At 39.5% G+C, this 23841-nt stretch overlaps 1 protein-coding gene across 2 annotated transcripts in view; it reads right to left on the reverse strand.

Annotated features, from left to right (window-relative positions):
• egflam (EGF-like, fibronectin type III and laminin G domains) overlaps positions 1 to 23602 on the reverse strand; it is a 49478-nt gene extending 25876 nt beyond the window's left edge. For both annotated transcript variants that reach the window (XM_066712172.1, XM_066712171.1), the window contains exons 1-7: positions 23189 to 23602; positions 16341 to 16450; positions 11971 to 12057; positions 11803 to 11829; positions 11482 to 11599; positions 10916 to 11051; positions 310 to 476 (exon numbers count right to left, since the gene is read on the reverse strand). In XM_066712172.1, coding sequence (XP_066568269.1) covers positions 310 to 476; positions 10916 to 11051; positions 11482 to 11599; positions 11803 to 11829; positions 11971 to 12057; positions 16341 to 16450; positions 23189 to 23291 — 748 coding nt within the window. In that variant the 5' untranslated portion in view covers positions 23292 to 23602. The remainder of the gene's footprint in view (positions 1 to 309; positions 477 to 10915; positions 11052 to 11481; positions 11600 to 11802; positions 11830 to 11970; positions 12058 to 16340; positions 16451 to 23188) is intronic.
• Positions 23603 to 23841: the final 239 nt, after the last annotated feature.

Here is a 23841-nt window from a genome sequence, read left to right on the forward strand (position 1 = left end):
ACTAGGTGGAGAAAGGAGCCAGACACATACATCACTGAGCCAACTGGAAAAGCCAAGCATGGTTTGGAAATTGAAAAACAGTGTATAAACTGTGTAGCTTCCGAAAAACAAAGGTCACTGCTTACTAGCAGGCAGATTTCAAAGCACAATAATATCATGGGCTTTATTCAGCATCTGCACATATTTGAAGACATTGGCCTTGGTGCAGTAATCTCCCCCAGTTTCCTGCAACTCTGCGGCCAGAAACAAAGGATCAAAATTCTCACACAATATTACCAAGCTTCATGTTTTCCTGAGCACTCTACTTACTGAGGGTCCTGACGGGTTCGTTGGTCTCACTGGCAGCACTGACCCCGTGGGCATTGACTGCTCGGACGACAAACTGGTACTGTGTGTCTGGGGTGAGCCCCTTCAGAACCATGGAGTTAGCCTCGATTGGCTCTTTGATGGCCATCCATTCTGTGTCCAGCTCTGGCCTGTGAACAATCAAAAAGCATGTGGTTGCTGAGAGCAGATGAGTACAAATGTGCAAATGACAGGATGGAACAAATGTGCTTTATGCAGCTAGGACAGTTTTACAAAGAGGAAAGACCTTGGAAACAACTGGTAGCATCTGTCAGAAGAACTCATAGAAAAATCAAAAAATAAATTGAATACTATACATGCCTATCGAAACGACCTAGCTAGGGAAATCTAAATCTAAATCAGACCACTACTGACAAGAGCTATCTGTGGAACATTTTAAGCAAGAGGCTGCCAGTTCACAGTGTGGGGCCCAAGCTTTGGTTAAGGTGTCTTGTGTTTTCTCCTGACTAAGTAGCACATTTAGTGTGTTTCTGAGCGGAACTGTGGTTCGCTGTGAATTGATCGGACAGGATAGGGAGAGAGGTTTCAACTGTGACTTCACTCCCACCAGCTCAAAGTTCAACAAAATTGCCCTGCTGAAAGAAAGTGCCAGCGTTCTGTAGTGTATACCAGCGGGCAGCCCATTAAGGCCAGGCTGTACTTCCCAATGAGATATGGACAGATTCTGGCACTCTATAAATCAGCTGTGACAGACTTCTCTAAAGCACTGCCAGGGATCACAGGGTATGAGTGTGGGGGTGTACTGTATAGACATAGATCAACAGACTTCTCTGGTCCTGTTCTTTGTAGCACACCAATTTCAAGTGTTTTACAAAAAAAACAAAAAACTCTTGGTTATTTCTTGGCAGATTTGCCTTTAAACTTAAACCTTTGTTGACGTTCAGTGATGAACTATAGATTTGTGAAGTGCAACACTGACAAGTTAAGATTTTACAGCTAGAGAAGCATCAGTTCTCCTTACTGCCCCTAAGCCTCCAAATGTACGAATGCTTTTGATAGTTTTCTTTATTAGTACACATTTTGTATACAAACCAACAGAATCATCGTAGGGATCTGTGACAGAGGGAAAGATACGCATTGTCTCTGAACCAGTCCATCTGGATGTCAGTGCATGAGTTGAGCTGTATATCTTTATGTAATAGCTACAGCGTTCTGACAGATTCTCTTTACTATTTTAATCATTAATCACAGGAAACATCAAGCTGTTATCTCCTTTCAACAGAAACAAAAATCACTGCTAGTTCACTGGGCTTACCAAGGCTGCACTTGTGATTATTCCTCATTTACTGAACTTTGGATTAGCGTTTTATTTGCGTGCATCCATTAATAATGCTGGGTTTCTATCAGGGATCCTGGCAAACGATGGAGTTAGACCCCAAAAAGGAAATGTCAGGAAAGCCAACAAAAAATGTTTTGAAAAACTACCAATGAAGGAAAGCTGTCATCTTTCCTTTATTGGTAGTTTTTCAAAACATTTTTGTGTGCATAGGTTCTCTCATTTAGGCTTTGTCAATGTCTCGGTTCATATTGATGTTATTTATTACACAGATTTGCATTCAGTGCCTTTATAAATGTTCCATATGTATGAAATTAATGCACAGACAGAGAGATTCAAATAAAAATTCCAAAACACAAAAATAAAGCCCTATACCACATATAAGATCAACACCTTTGTCTTGTTCTATTATTCTTCAAGATTTACAGGACAATATGTAAATGCAACATTCTGCACAAATGTCCATTCTATTCCAATGGATGTTCATCAGGGCAGAGATGTGTATATTATCAAGAAATTGATGTCTCGTTTTCATGGACTTCATAGTTATATATAACATATTGAAAGAAAGTGCCTTAAAACTTCTTTTACCTTAAAAAAATGAATCATTATCTCTTTAGCCCCACGTTAAAGACCTTAATGATAGCTGACTTCCAATTTGCTTGATCAATACCTTTCCTCATGATAAACACAGAGATTCAAAATCAAAACTTTTCAAATGTAACTAGTTTAATAGATGCATGTCATGCACAGTGCTGCCTGGTGCTCTTGCAGAAATGGCAGGTTAATTAGGTGAAAACAATTTGATACAATGTTATGTTCTTTTATGTTCCTTTTTTATTAAGAAGTGTTTGATCTATTTGTCTCTTTCAAAGCTTACTTTATTAAGTTCCAGCACAGGCATACCAACACCTGGACAATGACAAGAAGGGGACAATGGAAAATTTGATTCACCAAGGCACAACATCGCACAGCAGATTGTGAGCAGGGGATGGGCCAGGCAACCTGCAGAGCCAATACGGAAAACTGTGCTCTCGGCCCATCAGTAAATAAGACATATAAACAAGAGGCTAGATATGAAGAGAAATTTAATTAACCTTTGTACTGATGAGAAATTCAGAGCTTTTTCTGGTTTTACCCCCTCAGAACTTCAGAGCACGCCAACAAAACAAACAAATCAGTGTTTACCATGAATGCCAGCTATTATTATTATGCCCCGACCTTTTTCTTGACTTCATAGTTAAAAAGGATGCGTCTTACCCTGGTAAATGTACCATAGGATTTTTGTTCTTTTAACATAGTTTTACTGGGGTGTTACCATAGTTTTACAGTTGATTCCTATTGATTTAAAATGCCTTCACTGTGTTTTGCTACAGTGGATCATGGGGAATACTATGGTGTACCATGATAAATATGTCTAAGGCTGGTAAACTATGTTACACCATGGCTTATTCATGCTAGAGTGAAAGTAAAGTAAAGTAAAGTAAAACTAACCCATAGCAAAACCATATTAAAAGTGCACACATCTTTGGTAAATTCCCCAGGGTAAACTTCCCCAGTCGACTTCAAGTGACAAAGCGTGATATTGTTAAAGACGGCCTAAGAATATGCTTCCGAAGGAACGCAGGCCCATCACTCCCACGCACATATTCAGCTGAATAATTAAGCCAAGGTCTAATGCAGTCAGGGGCTGAAATGATCCCTGAGAAAATGAGCCTTGTCCACAGAAGCCCTTTTTGTAATGGAGCTTGTTGTTTACAATACACTTGTTGGGATGTTGCTTAAAACCAGCACGCCTCCCTCCCAGGTGCATCGTTTTCAGCAGATTGTTCACTCTTTACGGATGCATTAGACAGCAGTTTTTTACCCAGTACGTTTGCTGCATTATATTTGTGTGCAGTTGCCCCCTGTATTTTATTTTTTTGTTAAGTCAGCAGCCCTCTACCTGCTGGTTTCCCAGAGTGCAGATTTGTACACTACTGACGTAACCTCTCGCTGCTTTCTTTCCAGTTCTAATGTACTTTTTGACACGAGTATCAACTTTGGGTCTGCAGGTCTGTCTTACCTGCCTGTCTTTGAAGTTATTATTGAGATTCTTAAATCAAGCTAATTCGTTAGCGGTGACAGTCTTTTTGAAATCGATTACTTACTTTTGACTTACTTGGTTAATATACATCAGACAAAATGTTAACTAAGGAATAAACTTTACAGAGAATTGCATACAACACACATGACAGGACACAAGTAAGACATGACAGCAAAGTGAGGAGGATGGATGCTATACATTCGTAGCAGTTCATGAACAGAATCTTCATTGATAACATTTGCACATGTGGGTATTAACTTGTGGAACTAAAGTGGATATTGTCCACTTTCAAGTCACATTCTTCTCTAGTCAAATGAGAACACCGAGACTCTTATCTGGGGTGATTATTTTTCAGATGTTTCATTGTCAAGCAGTTTCTTAAAACCGCCAGAGAAAAACACTGTAGGCCCCAATGACCCAGCAATGTCAATGGACTGGTTTTCAGACATTTATTATGTCTTTGAGCCAGGGCCCTATGATGTGAGGCTGCAATAGTCTCAACAAAGCCTCCAGGAAAAGTCAGTCCCCAATCAAAGGACTGCCACATGCTTCCAGACAATGGGACACATTGACTCACACTCTGAAAGCAGGGGTCAAAGGTCAGATGGGTGAAGAGCTTGCACTGGCCTCTCCCCCACTAAGCGTGTGGTCCTTCACTGCCAAAGAGCATGGAGACCAAGGCAACGTTTCTACTGACAGTCTGTCCATTCAGAATCAATGCTGAGCACCAGCCACAGTAAAAACTTTATATTATACATGGATGGTTTGAAAAGTTCTGACATGGTGCTGTCGTTTAGGTTTCAACACCTTAGGACACTTGCTTACTTTGGTTCAGTGTTCTCTCCTATCAGGAATTTGACGATAGGCCTATTTTATTTATTTAGTAATTTAATTTTCATGGTCAGCATAAGCGTCTACCTTCAAAACAATTTAGTGTAAATAAGAAACTAAAAAATTGTCACTTGGCCGTTGCCAAGACGCATCAGCAGTGGTCACAGGCAGAAACCACACAGACATTGCATGGCCAGAAATAATCTCAAAGTACCTGTTGTCGAGTTGTTGTATTTGCCGACTGATTTAAAGAAGGACGGGAAGATAAAATGAACCTGAAACTAGTACATATGCAGCCGGTTTCACAGACCCTGATTAGCACCAGTCTCTAGATTAGATTAGCACTAGATTAGCCAAAATATAATTGGTATTCCAGGACTAGTGCTATCTTGGTCTGTGAAACCAGCCCATGGTGTTTAACACAGCTCTCTAGTCACTGACTTTCTGTTCACCATTAACCACTCCTACCATCCATCATCTCAGAGTCACAGCACCGTGTCCCCTTGTGAAGGACTGTACAGAGACAGAGCGCTTTCTAAAATAGTCAACAGGCCTTTTTTTTTGCATGCTTTTTTTTTCTCTGCCTGTGTAGTGAACATAAGGTTTCAATTATACAAATCTGAAGTCTCTGGCCAAAGGGTTCTCACCACACAAAGGTCCCCTTTGTTTGTGCAAATACACTCTCGCTCACCGTCTGTGTCTCTCGCCCTCCGTTGACTGTTCAGTGCATTTCTTGTCACATCAGCGACCGGCAAACAAACTTGTTTCAGTACCAGAATAAGACCTTAATAAGCACTAGGACCCCTCAATGTGGGGTTATGTCTGTCTGTTTGATAAACACATAACCATCAATTTAAGCATCAATTGGTCAGTTTACCACATTATATTAAAATGTGTTTACAACACAAGCATACCACAAACAAAATCTGCCCCTGAGGGAAATCAGTTCTGCAATAGTCAGATGCATACTCAAGTATATAGTGTATTTCTCTGGGGTCCAGACCACACTGACTTTCACACTCATTTAAACATTTACTCTTCAGAAGAAACTCAGGCACACAACACCATATATTAAGACAGACTAATGATGGGACACAGGCAAAGTCATAATAACAGCACAGTGCAGTGGTGGGGGGTCAGCGGAGGACAGTGCATTATGAAACTTGGTAGGCTACAATAGCAGTGTTCTTCACTTTACCAGCCACCCCACTGATGCATTCCCAATGGCTCCCAGGCCAGGTTACTGTAGTTAATGTTGACATAACTTGGTGGAGCTTCAGGGCTGTTAAGCATTTCAGATTGATATATGAAGATCGAGGTCAGGTGAGGTGTTAGGGGTAGCTGCTTAAGAAAAAACAGACAGAGAATTTGAGAAGACGTGACCATTATAGAAGTGCCAAACCTGAGTTTTCCCTCTATAGTGGAAAATGTCAAAACAGTCAATCACCATGGCGATGAGAGCTTCAGCCAGCAGAAAATGATGGGTTAGGAGCAGTAAATTATACAAATAAAACATAATCCTTGAGGATTTAACTGATTATTTTGATACACTTAGTGATCCATCCTACGACCCATTTGATGAAAGCTCCAAACTTGAACTAAAAACCTGTTACTTTGCACCACGCAAAATGGTAATATGTTAGAACATAAGGCCCCATTTACAGAGTTGTGCCCGATCTTTCAACAAGGTAGCAATTAGAGCAACATCTGCTCCAACTCTGATGAACACTTGTGGAAACAATAGTTACCAGACTGACATCTCCTCTTCAGTACACTGGATGCTGCTGTATATTTATTCATAATTATTAACTATCCCCACAGCTGCAAAAGGGGACAGGCAATTCACAGCAATTTCCTTTGGAATAAATCCCAAATAATCTGAACAAGACTGGGGGTAGAGAGTTGTCTGGGGCTCCCTTCACCCAGTAACAGACTGTACCAGAGGTCATGACTGCATGGATTGTGATATTTTGGATGACAGTCTACTGCTGTCCATGTTATCATCATTTCACCCTGGTGCACTGAACTGGAAATCTGAGCTGTAGAGCCCAACCTCTCTCTCTGCACTGCAAACTGCAGCAGGAGGAATGGGGATCATCTTTCACAGGATGTGTGCAGTAGTCCTAAGGCCATGGGTGGAGATATTAAACTGTGTTTTGTTTGCAGTTTAAATACTTTCAATGATTTCAGTGTTTCCCCCTTGAACAACCCGTAAGAAAAAAAAAAAAAAAAAAAAGACTCTAAAACACAAGCACATGTGTTCAACCCCCTGTCTACAATTTACCATCATGCCTATGCTAATTCTGGGGGAAACACTGTATTTAATTTAAAAGGAAGTTACATTTATACAAATAGTTTGGCATCATGTGCAATTCAACATGGTTTGTTCTTGCAACACAGTTCACATTTTCATTCAATAATGTATACAAAAATATGCACCTTTTTTCTTTTTTCATCTTGGAAACAAACCCGGACTGATACAATTGTGTGAAATTCACAGAGAAACAAAATCACAAAACACATCACAAGTTTTTGAACTTTATATATATATATATAACTCCAAACTGAATGTCTGAATGGGAAAGAAAGGTGATTTAAGCAATTTTGAGCGTGGCATGGTTGTTGGTGCCAGACGGGCCGGTCTGAGTATTTCACAATCTGCTCAGTTACTGGGATTTTCACGCACAACCATTTCTAGGGTTTACAAAGAATGGTGTGAAAAGGGAAAAACATCCAGTATGCGGCAGTCCTGTGGGCGAAAATGCCTTGTTGATGCTAGAGGTCAGAGGAGAATGGGCCGACTGATTCAAGCTGATAGAAGAGCAACTTTGACTGAAATAACCACTCGTTACAACCGAGGTATGCAGCAAAGCATTTGTGAAGCCACAACATGTACAACCTTGAGGCGGATGGGCTACAACAGCAGAAGACCCCACCGGGTACCACTCATCTCCACTACAAATAGGAAAAAGAGGCTACAATTTGCACAAGCTCACCAAAATTGGACAGTTGAAGACTGGAAAAATGTTGCCTGGTCTGATGAGTCTCGATTTCTGTTGAGACATTCAGATGGTAGAGTCAGAATTTGGCGTAAACAGAATGAGAACATGGATCCATCATGCCTTGTTACCAATGTGCAGGCTGGTGGTGGTGGTGGTGTAATGGTGTGGGGGATGTTTTCTTGGCACACTTTAGGCCCCTTAGTGCCAATTGGGCATCGTTTAAATGCCACGGCCTACCTGAGCATTGTTTCTGACCATGGACCCCACAGTCACCAGAGCTCAACCCAATAGAGCATCTTTGGGATGTGGTGGAACGGGAGCTTCGTGCCCTGGATGTGCATCCCACAAATCTCCATCAACTGCAAGATGCTATCCTATCAATATGGGCCAACATTTCTAAAGAATGCTTTCAGCACCTTGTTGAATCAATGCCACGTAGAATTAAGGCAGTTCTGAAGGCGAAAGGGGGTCAAACACAGTATTAGTATGGTGTTCCTAATAATCCTTTAGGTGAGTGTATATATATACAGTGGGGGAAAAAAGTATTTGATCCCCTGCTGATTTTGTACGTTTGCCCACTGACAAAGAAATTATCAGTCTGTAATTTTAATGGTAGGTGTATTTTAGCAGTGAGAGAGAGAATAACAACAAAAAAATCCAGAAAAATGCATTTCAAAAAAGTTATACATTGATTTGCATGTTAATGAGGGAAATAAGTATTTGACCCCTTCGACTTAGTACTTGGTGGCAAAACCCTTGTTGGCAATCACAGAGGTCAGACGTTTCTTGTAGTTGCCACCAGGTTTGCACACATCTCAGGAGGGATTTTGTCCCACTCCTCTTTGCAGATCCTCTCCAAGTCATTAAGGTTTCGAGGCTGACGTTTGGCAACTCGAACCTTCAGCTCCCTCCACAGATTTTCTATGGGATTAAGGTCTGGAGACTGGCTAGGCCACTCCAGGACCTTAATGTGCTTCTTCTTGAGCCACTTCTTTGTTGCCTTGACTGTGCCTTGACTGTGACTTGGCTGATTCCTCACCGTTCTCATGATCATTGAAACTCCACGACGTGAGATCTTGCATGGAGCCCCAGACCGAGGGAGACTGACAGTTATTTTGTGTTTCTTCCATTTGCGAATAATCGCACCAACTGTTGTCACCTTCTCACCAAGCTGCTTGGCGATGGTCTTGTAGCCCATTCCAGCCTTGTGTAGGTCTACAATCTTGTCCCTGACATCCTTGGACAGCTCTTTGGTCTTGGCCATGGTGGAGAGTTTGGAATCTGATTGATTGATTGCTTCTGTGGCCAGGTGTCTTCCCTTTAAGAGAGTGCTCCTAATCTCAGCTTGTTACCTGTATAAAAGACACCTGGGAGCCAGAAATCTTGCTGATTGATAGGGGATCAAATACTTATTTCCCTCATTAACATGCGAATCAATTTATAACTTTTTTGAAATGCGTTTTTCTGGATTTTTTTGTTGTTATTCTGTCTCTCACAGTTAAAATACACCTACCATTAAAATTATAGACTGATCATTTCTTTTTCAGTGGGCAAACGTACAAAATCAGCAGGGGATCAAATACTTTTTTTCCCTCACTGTATATATATATAGTTGATTAGTTTGACTGATTAACTTGATTAAAAATACATCAGATAAAAACTTATTTGAAGTCTGAAGAAAAGCTGTACAATCATCCAGTTAATCCAAAAAATAAAAAAGTAACTGAGAACTGAGGGCTGACAAACAAAAGCCACAAATCACTTCAGACGCCCACAGTTCAGTTTGGAAACCAGAAGGAACTCGGAACCCTTGAAGACGCTTTAAAGAAAAATGCCATCACCCTTATTTTCAATTCGGCACATCATTTTGTATAAGCAATAGGTCTCCCTTGCTAAAACCAGACGTTAGGAAGGCAAACTATTTCTAGAACGCTTAAGATGCACGTTCCAGAATGAGTACTAATGCAAACACAAATAAGTCAACATCAGAAAAGGCTAAACAAGAAAAGTTAAATAACTCCTTCCAAATGTCTCTGTTTACATTCTTGCATCTGTTGTAACTTTCCACTTTCTTTAGTTTTCAGAACAGATTTTGCAGTTTGAGTTATTAATCATAAACCCAGACTGGAGTGGCATGTTTACAAAAACAGCTGTTTGAAAACCACAGAAATTAAACCAAGCTGAAAGCAAACAGCACTGTTTCTTTGTTTGTGCACAATATCCTCTTAATCATCTGACTGACTATACTGTGCACTGACTCAAAGAGTAATAATAGCATCATGCATTCAGAAAGGAAAGTTGCTTTCTTGTCATGTGAGCTTAGTCACTTAATCAGTGGGAAAAATGTTCAAACAGATGGATATCAATCTTACAAAATAAAATAAAAGAACGCCAATCATGCTGCAGTAGCTAAACAGAATGAAATGCCAATTTGAATATTTTAGGATATATACTCTGTCACAGTCTGGGATGCATACATAAAGCTTGTTCCCATAGCGACTTTGGTGAAAATCTGTCAGATTGCTTGGTGTATGGGAGCATGATTGTGTCCTATAACCATTCCTCATTTCACAAACTGAGGCTGTCAATGTGCTACCAATCAATCCCAACCAGTAATACAGAGATCTGTAACATAGATGGTCGTGTCAAGTAGTCCTCTGAGGCAAGAATGTAGCAAGTTCATTGAATAAACAGCTCAATTATCGCATTAAGAGCCAGGACAAAAACATCAGAAGACCCTGCGGTTCTGGAGATGAGGAACACACTCCTCAGACTTGAAATCTTCTTGTGCTCAGATCTCTAGGTTATACCTCAGCTGCCTGGCTCTTGCATTCAGTAAAAATTACACTCCCTCGACAAACTGGCAGTGACCCCAAGACAAAACAGGGTTTTTAAATACCTAAGTGGGTGTTCCCACTGCAGCGAGTAGGTCAGTAGGCAGTGATAACTGATGTTTACAAAACAAAATCCATAATAAACTCAGATTCTCTACCATTTTATGCGGAGGAAAATACTGCTGATATTGACATCAGAATGATCACATTAGTCTTGTGCTGTATATTAAAGCAAGACCCAGTGGGGTGTTTTCTTCCTCCCAACTGATGCGCAGTGGGAGAGATGGGAAACTCTGTTGTTCTGTTCAGTTTGTATTCATTGTCAAAGCAGGAGTTCACAGTGTCACGTTTTCTTCTCCCCTGAGTGCATAGAGTCTACAACATTCCTGAGATATTGCCTCCCCTCAAGAGATTACTTCCAAACGCGAGACCAGTATCACCATGTTTCTGCCCAAGAGAGCTTTACATTGAATACAAGAGTCTGAAACCCAGCCGTCATCAAACAACAAAAAGCTCTCACCTCATATAGGACACCAGAAAGTACTGAACAGGTAAACTGCCTTGAATTTCCCTCTGTTTCCATGACAATGCCACCTCCGTATCAGACACAGCCACAACCCCAGGCCGTGTTGGGGGGGAAGGGGGCATGCATTTATCTGTAGGAGTGAAAAACATAGCAGAATGTATCACTTAGGTAAGAGGACACATATAACATATAACACATGAGCCAGGTACAGCCCACTTCAAGCACAAACCAAACTCTAAAATGCAAATCCTTCAGTTTTCTTAGTAAAATTTGATGTTGCTGACCTTACCAGGAATTGAGATAGATTGACATGTATAGAAAACTTCAACCTGGTCACAGACTTAATTCCAATACTTAGCAGCAACTTAGGCTGGGGAGATGCATAATATTACTTTGGATCTTTTTGGAATACCTTAATTTTCTAAACAATAGAGAATCTCAACATGGCTAAATGGTTATATGAGCAAATAAAACCAATATGCCCCAAAAAGAAACCCATTTCCCCATGTGTGTCTACTACTATACTAGAAAATGGTAAAAAACGTAATTTTAATACCCACCCTGAGAAGCTGTGCTGACATCACGTGGCATGCTGGGTCTACCTTCTCCCGCCCATCCGTAGGCTCCCACACTGACTCTGTACTGGGTGCCAATCTTCAGGTTACCAATTGCAACATCCTAGAACCAAAACAAAACAGGGCCCAATCTTCTCAGCCAAGGCTTGACTTGACTTGGCAGTGACTACTGCCATCAGCAGGAAAGACACGACTCTTGGAAGGCAGATATTGAGACCAATCATGCCTTTATAGTCCAAGGAGACTGCATATTTAATTACAGAGCCATGTAGTACTGGAGAAAAAAGAAGTGTATCAGGTACTTACAAAACTTGCTTGTCCATCAAACTGCCCCTGCAAGAAAAATAACAAAAGGTTATGACACTATTGTTGATGCCCGACAGGACTCTTGCTTTTCTTCAAATTGCTGGAAAATGTCATACAAGCACTACACTAATGCGGTACAAATGAATAACATGTCCAAGCTTTACTTACTGCAGTAAACATGTCCAGACTCAAAGGAACGTCATGTGTCCCTGGAGTACTCACAGGCCTGTCGTTCCTCAGCTCTGTGTAAAACACCTGAAATAGGCAGACACACATAAAAGTGCATTTATAAAGGTGAGTGTTCTCCCCCTACTTAGCTTTCTTACTGGAATGGATTGACCCGCAAAGGGTTAAGTAGGTCAAGCACCATGTCCAATACACATCTCTCATCTCTACGTGGTGGTGTTACAATGTTGTCCAAGGGCCACTACAGACCAAATGAATACCACAATCACAATATTTGACGTGACACAGAATAGGGTCCTCAAACCTGATCCTGGGCGAGTTTCATTTTTACTAGCTTCATAACTCATGCTAAATCGCTACATTTCTCAAGAGGAGGAAAGGCTGCTGGTTAACAATCAGCAACGCCCTTTGGTAGTTCAGTGAAGGGAACTCTGGTCCTTGAGGCATGGGGTATATTCAGCTGCTTTGAGTAAAACTCAAGTATGGCTTCCTTGGTCCAAATAATCTCTAATGCACTGAGCAGAACAAAATATTTCCAAGTCTATACATAAGGCTGGACGTATTTTGCTGTTTTTCAACCTTGTCCTCCAGGACCCAGTCTAGAAACCCCAAGGTCCTAGTCAATACTTACAAGAATATAGTCTATAATAAACATGTACTTTAGAAGATATGCAATAGAGCAAAAATGCTTTATTTTGTGTGTATACTTAATTTCTAAATACAGTGCCCATGGGATATTCTAATGGCAGCTTAAAATCATCTTGCAGAACCAAGGGCTGATTCATTTTTGTAACAGAAGCTTATCTCACAGACTATTTTTGAAACAGCATTTTGCAGCCATTAAACGTGACAAAGTGGTGCAGCTGGATAATTGTACCTTAAGCTGTAAAAGTTTAATTTCATGTTGCAATTTTTGTTAGCAGAGAACATCTAATTGCCAATAGTTACAGCAGAATGACATGTTTTTTATTTCTTTAAAACACACTACAAAACCAAACGCCATAGAACAGCTTTAAATTTCAGCACAGATGTCAGTTTTTTCTCAGTTCTGATGTACCAAGACATCCCCCAAATGCAGAAAACATAAGGTATAAATAACACAATTAAACTACAGTTTTATACTAGTACTAGATGTTCATTATAATTCACAAGAGCACAGCTACTGGGACTCACAAATTACATCACTGCCTTTGGGTATGATATACAAAGCTACTGCTGCAAATATAACCATTCGTTGTTGTTTTTTTAAGGCTCATAAAAAGTTGTTTAGAGTCATAAAAAGAACTCACAGGATGCTAATATGCATATCCCTTCACACTTCTTTTTTTATATACAAGTTATTCGGACACACAGCCTTTTAGAAAGAAAGTGGGACAAGATTGGAATCGGGGGCAAAAGCTTAGCATGTCTGGTCTCTTGGTTGGTAAAGTGTGTTTGTAATCAGCTGTAATTGTGGCTGGTGTCTGTATTATCATATTTGAATGTGTGCGAGTCTTTTGAACTTTCTTGCGACTTGCTGGATAAACACTATCGGCCCTTGCATCATTGCTTTGTCGAAAGTCCTTCCTCCAGCAGCTGCGATGAGGTCAGGCAGACACTTTTAGTGCACGAACTGACAGCTTAAATTGTGATTGCATTACATATATCCTAGAAACCTAAATACTCATCACAAAAGGAAAAAAGTAGAAGCAAAATGACAGGCTCATTACATAAACAGTTGAAATAACACTTGGTAATATTATAACCTGCTATTTGCTCCTTGATGTTCCCCATGCAGATTGGTTTAATTTTTAGTCAAAAAAGAATTAAGTGTTGCACATAAACTGATTACTTTACCACACACATCTCAGAATGAAATTATTCATTTCCCTTCATGATTTAAACAGCCAATGTTTGCATTAAAACTAAAGAACAATGTACAATTTCCTTGAAAATAAGAGCCAGACTTTCCAAATAAAATAAATGCAGGTTTTGCTCTTTGGATGACATTCCTTGCTTTCATAAAAACTTGATCACATTACTTTGGTTCTTTCTCCACACTCTCACCTCCCACTTGAACTTGAGATAAACCCGCCGCACTTACTCTATGCTTGGGTTAGAAATGTGGTGGACTGAAAACATGTAAAACACTCTCCAAGGTTTCATATGTCCCTGACAAAAGCAGAAACATTCAGAAAGTCAGGGTTCTTACCGAGCTCCCAAAACAGCAAATGGGTAATACTTCCATTAGATTCTTCTGGCATAATCTACAAAATAACTTGTGAAGTTTATAGATTGAGCTAAGTCATCTTCTCTTTTGCATGTCATGGGAGCCTGGCTTGTGTTTCTCAGAGAGCCTGCATGCGTCCTTGCAATTAAAAAGCAGCAGCCAGCAGCCACTCTTCTCTGGTAACATTTGTTTGTTTTTTCATGAGGATGTATTCTTATACTTGGTTCCCCTGGGAGTCTGATCAGTATGATGAATCCACATTCATGCTTCTTTTATTCAGTTTGAAAGTAAATTTAAATCCATGTATATAGTTTTTTGTTTGTTTTTTATCTTCTGCTGGAATGGTGTAAACACAGTTAAAGCAAAGTTGCATATTTGTGCTGAACTGTCAGTTACTTATTAATCCATTTGTTTTGTTTTTCCTCCTTATTTGCAAATATGAATGTCAGTCTTCATAAAAAATAAAACTCCTGCAGTATCACACTCAATCCCAAAGGTTCTCCATTCAAACAATGCAAGGCGACTGTTCTTCATACTTGCCAACTTCAATATTAAAACAAACACACACTGCCTGCATCTGGAGCTGGCAAATCAACAACATAAACCTTTTTTATATTAATTCAGATTCTCCAAATATTTCCCCACCCATTTTGCCCACAATGTGACATCAATATTTATATATTGGAATCAAAAGTCAGCTCAGTGCAATACTGCATTACCTGGGATATGTCAAAAGCCTGCGCTCTCTGCCACACATGCCGTCACAGCCATTACACAGGCTAATCTGCTTCTTTCTGTGAAGGCTGCATTATGTTTTGATTAAACTATTATTTTATAAATCTCTCTTGTCCTCAAACCACAGCAGGAACACTTGGGAATATAATTTTTATTGCACCTTGTATATGAAGAAATAAACTCAGCTGTGTGAGATTTCAGACTGTTTGTGAACTTGGTAGGAGGGGAACTGAAGTAGTAGTACTATTTCAAACACAAACACAATCATTTAATGAATAAGAATTGTAAAAAAAAAAAAACATACAAATCTTATTTGGAAGGACATTATAATGATTATTACATTTCTTAGCAGACATCCTTATCCAGTGTAACTTTCAATTGATACAATATATCACATTAGGACATGGTGACCAAGATTCTTAAATACATTTCTTGGAAGTACAGGGGACAGCGAAATTAAGCCATCTGTGCACTTTATAGATCAGATCACTGTTTCTCATAATGATAAAACCACATCTTCTGCCTGGAATTCAATTAGACTAAGACTGGATAATATAAATATTACTTTTGTTCCCTTGTTCATCCCTTCAAAAGTCACATCCCAGACAGACAGAATAAATAAGGGAAATTAACCTGATACAGTGGCTATCAAATTTAACCTGGAGGGAACAGGCGTAATAATAAAAAGATGAAAAGAGCTGAGATTATTTACTAATCAGGCAGATTTTCATTCCTTGGTGTGCACAGGAAGAAGTGGCACACACATGCCACAATCACGTACACATATACAGGCTTTTCAAGTCACACTGGGTGGAAAACAACGATCAGAATGAACTTGATTTATATTCATCCAAAAAGGCCATGTTTCTGCTGTCTTTTTCTTGCAAACCTTAGAAATTAAATCATGCCCACCACTGCACTTACTCCGCAGTGTCTGTTTTATCACTTCATTCCTTATCACTGCCCACAGGATATTTATGTTGGCTCTCTGATTTTGGCAATCATCTGTTTTGCTCTCCTGTCCAAAGTGGCGCACAATGGCCTGATGTTTAGATTCGGTCTCTGAACTCTGAGAATAGCTCTGCAACCCAACACCACACCACTAACCCACTGCTTAATCCGTCCTTTTCAGGTGTTCATAGCTGCTAAAGTATTGCCCTTTTCAGCTTTGTTATAAAACCCTCAATGGCACTTGAACCATTGAAGTGCTAAAGCAACTAACCCAGACAGAATAAGGAAATGAGGTTGACTAAGGGACTAGAGAACATCATCCTGATTTCAAAGGGAAACAAAAAGGGTTTAAAAGGCCTGAGTTGGGATACCCTGCCTAAGATCATTGAAGAGCCTATTGGTAAAAGCCAGGCTGAGTATCGACTAGTGATTAAACATAGAAGAGGGGGTCACCTACCTTGTACCCAGTGATGGTGCTGATGTGCCGCCTGGGCATTCTCCACCGCACGCTGACAGCCGTGCAGTTCAGGGTCTCCAGCTGGATATCCAGGGGGGGGCTCAGTCGATCTACGGTACAGAAACACGGCTGGAGTGAGAGCTGTCACAGGGAACCGCGACAAGTGGCCAGTTGCACTTGCAGTGGCACTTCCTATGAAAGGCTTGTTAAGGTTAAGGGGTACTGACTCATGACCCTTGCCACAGTGAAGTCAATACACATGTTTAACAGGTTATTGAATTAAAGGGTGTTTCTCAACTGGCCATAAAGTGTCTGTTTTGTGCATTACGTCAGAACAAGGCTCCTGCTGAAACGAGAGCACTGTACACTCTGTATTTATATTCATTCGATAGCGAAAGCATTGCTCAATTAAAACTGATTTGATTTTGGCATGAAATAAAAATTACAACAAAAATGAAAGCACTCTACAGACATCTCAGGGCATAAACTATTTTTTGTTTAATTATTGGAGGGATGGGGTGTTTGTTTTGTTTATTTTTTAAAATTTCTAGTGGAAAACAAGCCAGACGGGGAAAATGTACAAGACAAAATATCTCCAAAATGTTACAGGTTTCTATTAAAATTAATACAATAAAGATATTTTAAATTCCAAAAGTACCAAAACTTTAAACTCACAAATGTGTTCTTAGTAACTGTTTTTTTGTTTTTATCTTGTTTTGTTGGGGGTAAATATGCTCTTAATGGAGGATTGAATGGATCCTTCTACTCAAAAAACAAAATGTTTCATGGCACTTTGCATTTCAAAAAAGGTTTGTTTAAAGTTTTCTTTTCCTCGCTGAAAGATGAATGAGAAAGGAAATGCAAGACCTTCAGTCAAGATATCAGTGGCACCCATATCAATCGGCACAGTCACATCCTTCGACCAACTTATTGCTTGGGCTGCAAATACAGCTCATTAGTGCAGTCAGTGTGAAAATCACTCTGGTGTCTTTACAGTTTGCAAAACCCACAGAGCAGATGTTAAAATTTCAGTGTGGCCCACATAACTGACTTCATGGCAATATTCCATGACCCCATCGGGACTCACAGCAGAGAAAAGGATAGGTTTTCTGTATTGTCCACGTTTAAACAGTCCTTTTAAGATGTGGAAATAAAAAACACATGCCAAGTCTGCACCACAGTGAACACTGTCATTTCTGTGAAGAACTAAATGAATTTTGAGGCGACATTCAACCAGACCACACCAATCAATTCTCAGCAATAACAATGCATTCTGGTTTGGCTCAATCAAAAGACGTGCGTTAACCTAATTGAGGGCCAACTAAAACAAGAGAAGCCTTTTTAGCATTATGAGGAAGTCTTCATGTTTTAAGATTTCATATTTTACTAGAACCTGGCAGTTTAAAGTTGTAGGGATTTGAAAAAAATATATTAAAAAAATCAGACAAGTAGTAAAATTAAAACTGTTCATATATTTTCTAAAAAAGTGAACAACTCAGCCAATAGTAAAGTACATCTTCAGTAAAGGAAAGTAGCTGTAGTATCTTGCATCAGGCCAGTCTAACATTATAGTCTTGTTTTCTTTTTTGAGGTGTAACATATTACAGTAAGCTGCTGAAAAACAAGGAAGTGGCAAACCATGATAAAGTAAACATCTATGCCAAAATCTAAATTAACTTAGCTAAAAAGAGATTAGGCTTGTATTACCATTACTGGACCCCCATGGTATGAGGGAAACATGACATTTCAAATAACTCTCCTTATAATAATCATAGTTACTTAAAGAGCCTCAATTATATATTGAGTGTTTGCAATGTGTAATAAGTATTTATTGGACTCTTGTGACGCATGTTTTGTTTCTCTCTATGCTTTCTTTCTTTCTTTTTCCTTTTTCTTTTAAATATAGAATGCATTTCTGGGTGACAGTGAGTTAACTTGTGGAGGAAAGTCTTTAAAAGTCCAGCTCAGAGCAAAGTGACCATAAATGACATGACAGCTGTTCAGCACCTTATTGAATTCAATGTGTGTGGGACTAATCTCTTTCCCCAATCAACACAAGCCACAAGAGCTGACAAAAAAAAACAAAAAAACAATCCCATCAGTCTGTGCAAACTTAAAACCTATGGCACAGTACAGCAAACACAGGCAATAAATAAATAAATAGGAGAGACCCTAGAAATGTCCCCCAGCATCACTAGACTACTGTTCAAAATGATATAATCCATTTAGACATTACTTCCCCCTTTTTTCTCTGCAACGTCAAAATAAATGAATTTAGAACAAACGGGACAAAAAAATGTGAATATGCCAAACAGGCATCAAGATACAATTTTGTTATTTTAATGACAGTTCTGCTTTAACCTTGTCTCACATGGGAGCCAACAAAACCGCGAAAGCTGAGGAGGACGATTGCAAGGTCATTGAGGCCACATGGAGATATTACGCTGGATTTCTATATCAAATATCTGGTGCGCCCTAACTGCCACTTTCAAAAATCGACTAAGACTCACTTTCTCTACCACCATTGGAAGAATGTGTAGGAGACCAACACAACCATTGAAAAAGCTTAGAGGGAAACAACAACAGAATTGTTACAACACAGCCCCTTAAATAGACAGACTAATGCAACCGTAAAGTCCACGGGGGTATGGAGTAAGGAGCCCAACAGCACCGCAGTTACAGGCCATGTATGTCAATGTAAATTGATGGATAAAGATGGATATGCTTAGCAACAAGTGTTGGCTTTGAGTCCTACAGCCGGCAACTGGTAGGACCTGAAATAACTCAAATTGTTCTCCCAGTCTCCTGCCATGCCTGGTGTTCACACCTTTGACCATGACTGCACGAATTCCGCCTTTCTTGGTTTTCCCAGGATACCTAAATCACTAGAGTCTGAAAGGTTATATTAATCACCACAAATGAGACATCCACTGAAACGCAACACTGTTCCATAATGATGCACAGCATTACAGTGCATGGCAGAAAGTCAGCATGGAAAGCAAACAGTGGGTAGCTGTTAATGAAGGCACAATTAATGACAGAAACATTTGAGATCTGAGGCGAGACAAAGGTAGGATGTTCTGTGACATTGGCTTGAAATATGATCACTCACATTAAGGACTTAAGAGTCAGAGTTATAAAATGCAAATACATATTTGTTCACCGAGAGTGGATTATGAACAAGATTACACTTACACAATTACTCACTGACACTTCCAATTCAACCAATTTACAATGAATTATCTCCCTTCCATAGAGCAGACACTGAAACTTGAAATTATAATTTTGGTCAAAGTTAAGAGCAATTGACAATACCTTTTATTATTATTTGTTTTTACATAAAGGTAAATAACACCAGGTTGACATTTGTTTTCCACTGTAGGCTTGTGCTGCAAAGGCCATTAATTATACTACCAGATTCCAACACTCACACAAGGCAGATACTAGTGTAATTGTATAAAACACAACTTACAGTAACAATGATGTAACGGCGATTTTCATTCCACTTCATATGGAAGTCTGGATTAGTGATGTTTTTTTGCATCCCTGAAAAGATAACTCCTTTCCACACAGTACTAATTACCCTAAAAACACACATAATGAAGCAATGTAAATGACACAGTTCTGCCTTTTACTAAAATACTTTATGTGGATAATTTCAGAACTATTACAGAGAGGTTTGAAGACAAATATCTATAGTTTTCATATCCTGTCTCACAGTTATTAGGCACCCAAAGAACTGAATCTTTGATGAGCTGTGACAGGGCATCATTGTTCTGTACAAGGCTAGAAGCAAAGGGAAAAAAAAGTCGGACAGCAAGACATCACTTACTGGTACATTCATCCACACTGCAGACTTTCACAGCAAGAAAAAACTCAAACTTCACTGCTGTCCTCACACAATCGCGTGAAGTGGAATTAGCCCCGTCCGACACCAGCCAACTGCCTTCATGTAACTGAGTACAAACCATTCGGAGATTACAGTCTATCTGTGGGCCTCTCTGACCACCAAATCATTTTCAGGCTCACATTTCTGTGGCTCTGGCCTGTGTTTAAAAATCCTTTTGTTTTCTCACACCCCTAATCAAGCCAGCACACACTGTTGCATAAAACAGGCCAAAGAATGAGGGAATCCTGGCCACACACTTCAGCTGGCTTCTCCCAACATCCTGCTGGGGCAAGGCAGTCAATAATAAACTGGGCACAGCAAGGATGTCTTGACTCCCTGATAAGGATAGGAGATTAATAGACAGAAGACATTTGTTTTGACCAGCGGGATGGAACTGCAAAATGGGCAAAAACAGTAAAATGCTTGTGTACAGCCACAATTCTGTATAGATAAGTTACATTAAAGTTTCAGAAAATCAGACAGATCTTATTAGTATTAGACCATTAGTAACTAGGATTTCTGTTTCTCTCTAAATAATTTTGAGCACCGTGTATTTCAAAATATGTGAAATGATTTGGGACAGACATCGTTTATAGATACAATATTGCAAAATCACCCTAACTTTCATTTAGTTGCAGTTACGTTTTGTAATGACATCAGTCATTACATTTGATCTAAATAATACATTTGGAGGTAATTGCACAACACAGAAAACTGAAAATCCTCATAAGAAGTATTGTTACACCTCTGTATGATGCTAAGGCTGTAAATTAATACTCATAATAATCAAATTTTCTTATTTACTGTCCAATCAGAGGTGCTTCAATCAGTGACAAAGGATCATGTCAATCTTGACTAATTAAGACAGGAAATGGCTTAATAAAGTAACTGGGCAAACACATAGAATGAAGATCAGAGAACTCTATAGCTCTCTGGTAGGAGAACATACCAAAAGTCTTGTCTACTTTCAAGTTAGCGAAGCTTAAAATTATCTGATCATTCATTTCTACCTTACAGAGACATAGAATCTACTTCAAAATCCTTTAATCACAGCTGGCCTTAAGACCAGGAGCTGACCCTCAAAAACATATAATATTGTAGATTATGAGTGCTCAGGGAGAGTGAAGACACTACAGAAAGGCCTGATGGTAGTAAATCCGAGTAGTAAATGGGAGGACAGGCACTTCTGATGTCAGAGCACTTCAATCAAGGTGACTACAGAACACGATCGCATACCTTACTGTGAACCGAACAGCGATCACGCCCCTACTACGCCCGCCCCCTCTTTAAACTCTACAAATAACAAAATGGCAAGATTACAGCTTGTATTTTGTTCACCATGATTTTAGTCTCACAAATCAGAATGGTGACATCACTGCCATTGAACTCCACTGTTTGCTGTGTGTATCGGGGAAAAAAAGTAGTTAAAAATAAAATATCTTGATCAGTAACAGCAGCACAATAAGTTTTGCCAACATTTGTTTTTCTTGCATTTTCAAATTGGCATCCCACAAAATGTTAGTTTAAGCTGTGAATGGTATATAACAAGAAAAAGTAGCAACAGACCTGTTATCATTTCTGAATTTTAATCATGGCTATTGCACAGCCTATGAAATTATAACATCATCATCATACTGGACTGTGAGAACATTCCTTGAACTGTAAACTAAATACAATTATTCATCTAAGAAGAATATATTTTAAAACCAAAATAAAGTAGTGGAATATCATAGTAATTCATTATATGTTTTTGTTGCTTTTGTATAAGAGATGTTTTTATATATTTGTAATACACCAGTGCTTCCCAACCTTGTTCCAAATTAAATCTCAGTTCTTTCTTTGAACAAATCATAGGCCTAATCAGAGGATATTAATTAAGTTTAAACCACTGGAGATCTCAAGCTAAATATTAAAGTACATAAAGCACCTGTAGTCTCCAACCTTTTGTAAGTTAAACCATTTTACAAGTCAAATGAAGCAAATTATAAGATTAAGTAAGGTTTTAATTAATTAATTGATAGTGCAGTTGGATCAAAAACCACCAGGACAGTGAGTCCCCAGGATCAGGGTTGGGAACCACTGTAAAACACTATAAACATATAAACATATATTGGGAATATATTAATCTTTCATATGGGTACAAACCAACACTGCTCCAAACTTAACATTATAGATTTGGGTCATGTCAAACTGAAACAACACAGATCATCTCAGGCCACCTTTGGAATAAAAGTGATAATGCATTGTTAATAAATATTACTAGTCTGCACAGAAATATTATATGGGGTATTAAATTCTAACTCTACAGTGTTATGATGAGCTTTAATTTCTCCTCATCTGCATCATTAATTAGGCTAGTCAGTGAAGTCAGTCACAGAGGAAGCTTTGATCTGCCCCAAATCAGTGCAACAAACCACTTCCACCCACAGGCAACCCTTTCAGCTTCAGGGAAAACAACTGTACTGCCCCAGTGGGTTTGTCCAGTTAATGTTATATACTTCAGGCAAGTCCCACTTGCCATTTAAAGATAAACATGTAACACGCACATTTTAAAACGCAAATGTGGTTAAGAGCCTGTCGCAACGATGCAGAAAATCAAGCTATTAACTCTGTCTAACAGATGAATGGCATATTTACATCAATACGCCTGCTTTTATAAAACAATGTATGACAATATGTGAAGTTTGCAATTGCAACCCCAGTGAACGGATTAACTCAATATTGTTGCATACTAGGTTACCGTTAACATTTTTACTTTGTTTTTATACATTATTAGCAGGAACTAAACACAATATGGTGGAAGTTGGTTAGACAGTCTTTCCGTCTCAGATTAACGCAGATTCTCTGCAGGTGTGTAATAAAGCACATGTGAGACCCTCGTCCAGCATCCCTTTGCCAATTTCCCAGGTCACGCCTGTGCATAATAACCTGCAAAGTTTCAGAAAGCCGGATTGCTTACCTTGCTTCCTCACAGCGCTCCTTCTCACGCAACAACACATGTCCGTCATGTATATAATAAGTATCAGGATGTACAAGCTCCACTTGTTTGGCATTGAACCCATTGCATTAATAATCCACAAAAAAAGTACAATCGGTTGTTGTTTTTAGTGTAAACTGGAAACTGTAATCCGGCTTTTCAGCAGCGTCCCTCCCCGGTGCTCAGACTCAGAGTTGGTCCAGGATGAATGTGCTGGGAAGCGGACAGCGCTGTGGTCTCGGCAGGGAGGGGGCTGAGGTGGACCATCTGATGCGATTGCAATCTGCTGGAGATGAGGAAAACACTGACCACTCCCATCCACGCCAGGGACAGCTCACCTAGTCCGGTGTCCCAGATCCCCCGCTCACTATACGACAAAAACCAAAGCCAAGATCTGAGATGCACAAGATGCTGCTCTGGACTTCTCTTGCCGCGTCTCGTCTGGGGCTTTCAAACGCGCAGGAAGACATGGGCAATGGGAGAAACATTTGGAGATAAGAAGATCAATCGGGTTTAATCCTCCCAGATGGAGGTTTGGAGATTTCTACAGCCACTCAGACTAATATAGTAACACTGACAGGAGGATTTAAAACCAAGAATGTAATTAAATATTTTAAGACCGCAAACACACAACA

Source organism: Amia ocellicauda, chromosome 8, assembly GCF_036373705.1.
Source record: "Amia ocellicauda isolate fAmiCal2 chromosome 8, fAmiCal2.hap1, whole genome shotgun sequence".
In the NCBI taxonomy this organism is placed as follows: Eukaryota; Metazoa; Chordata; class Actinopteri; order Amiiformes; family Amiidae; genus Amia; species Amia ocellicauda.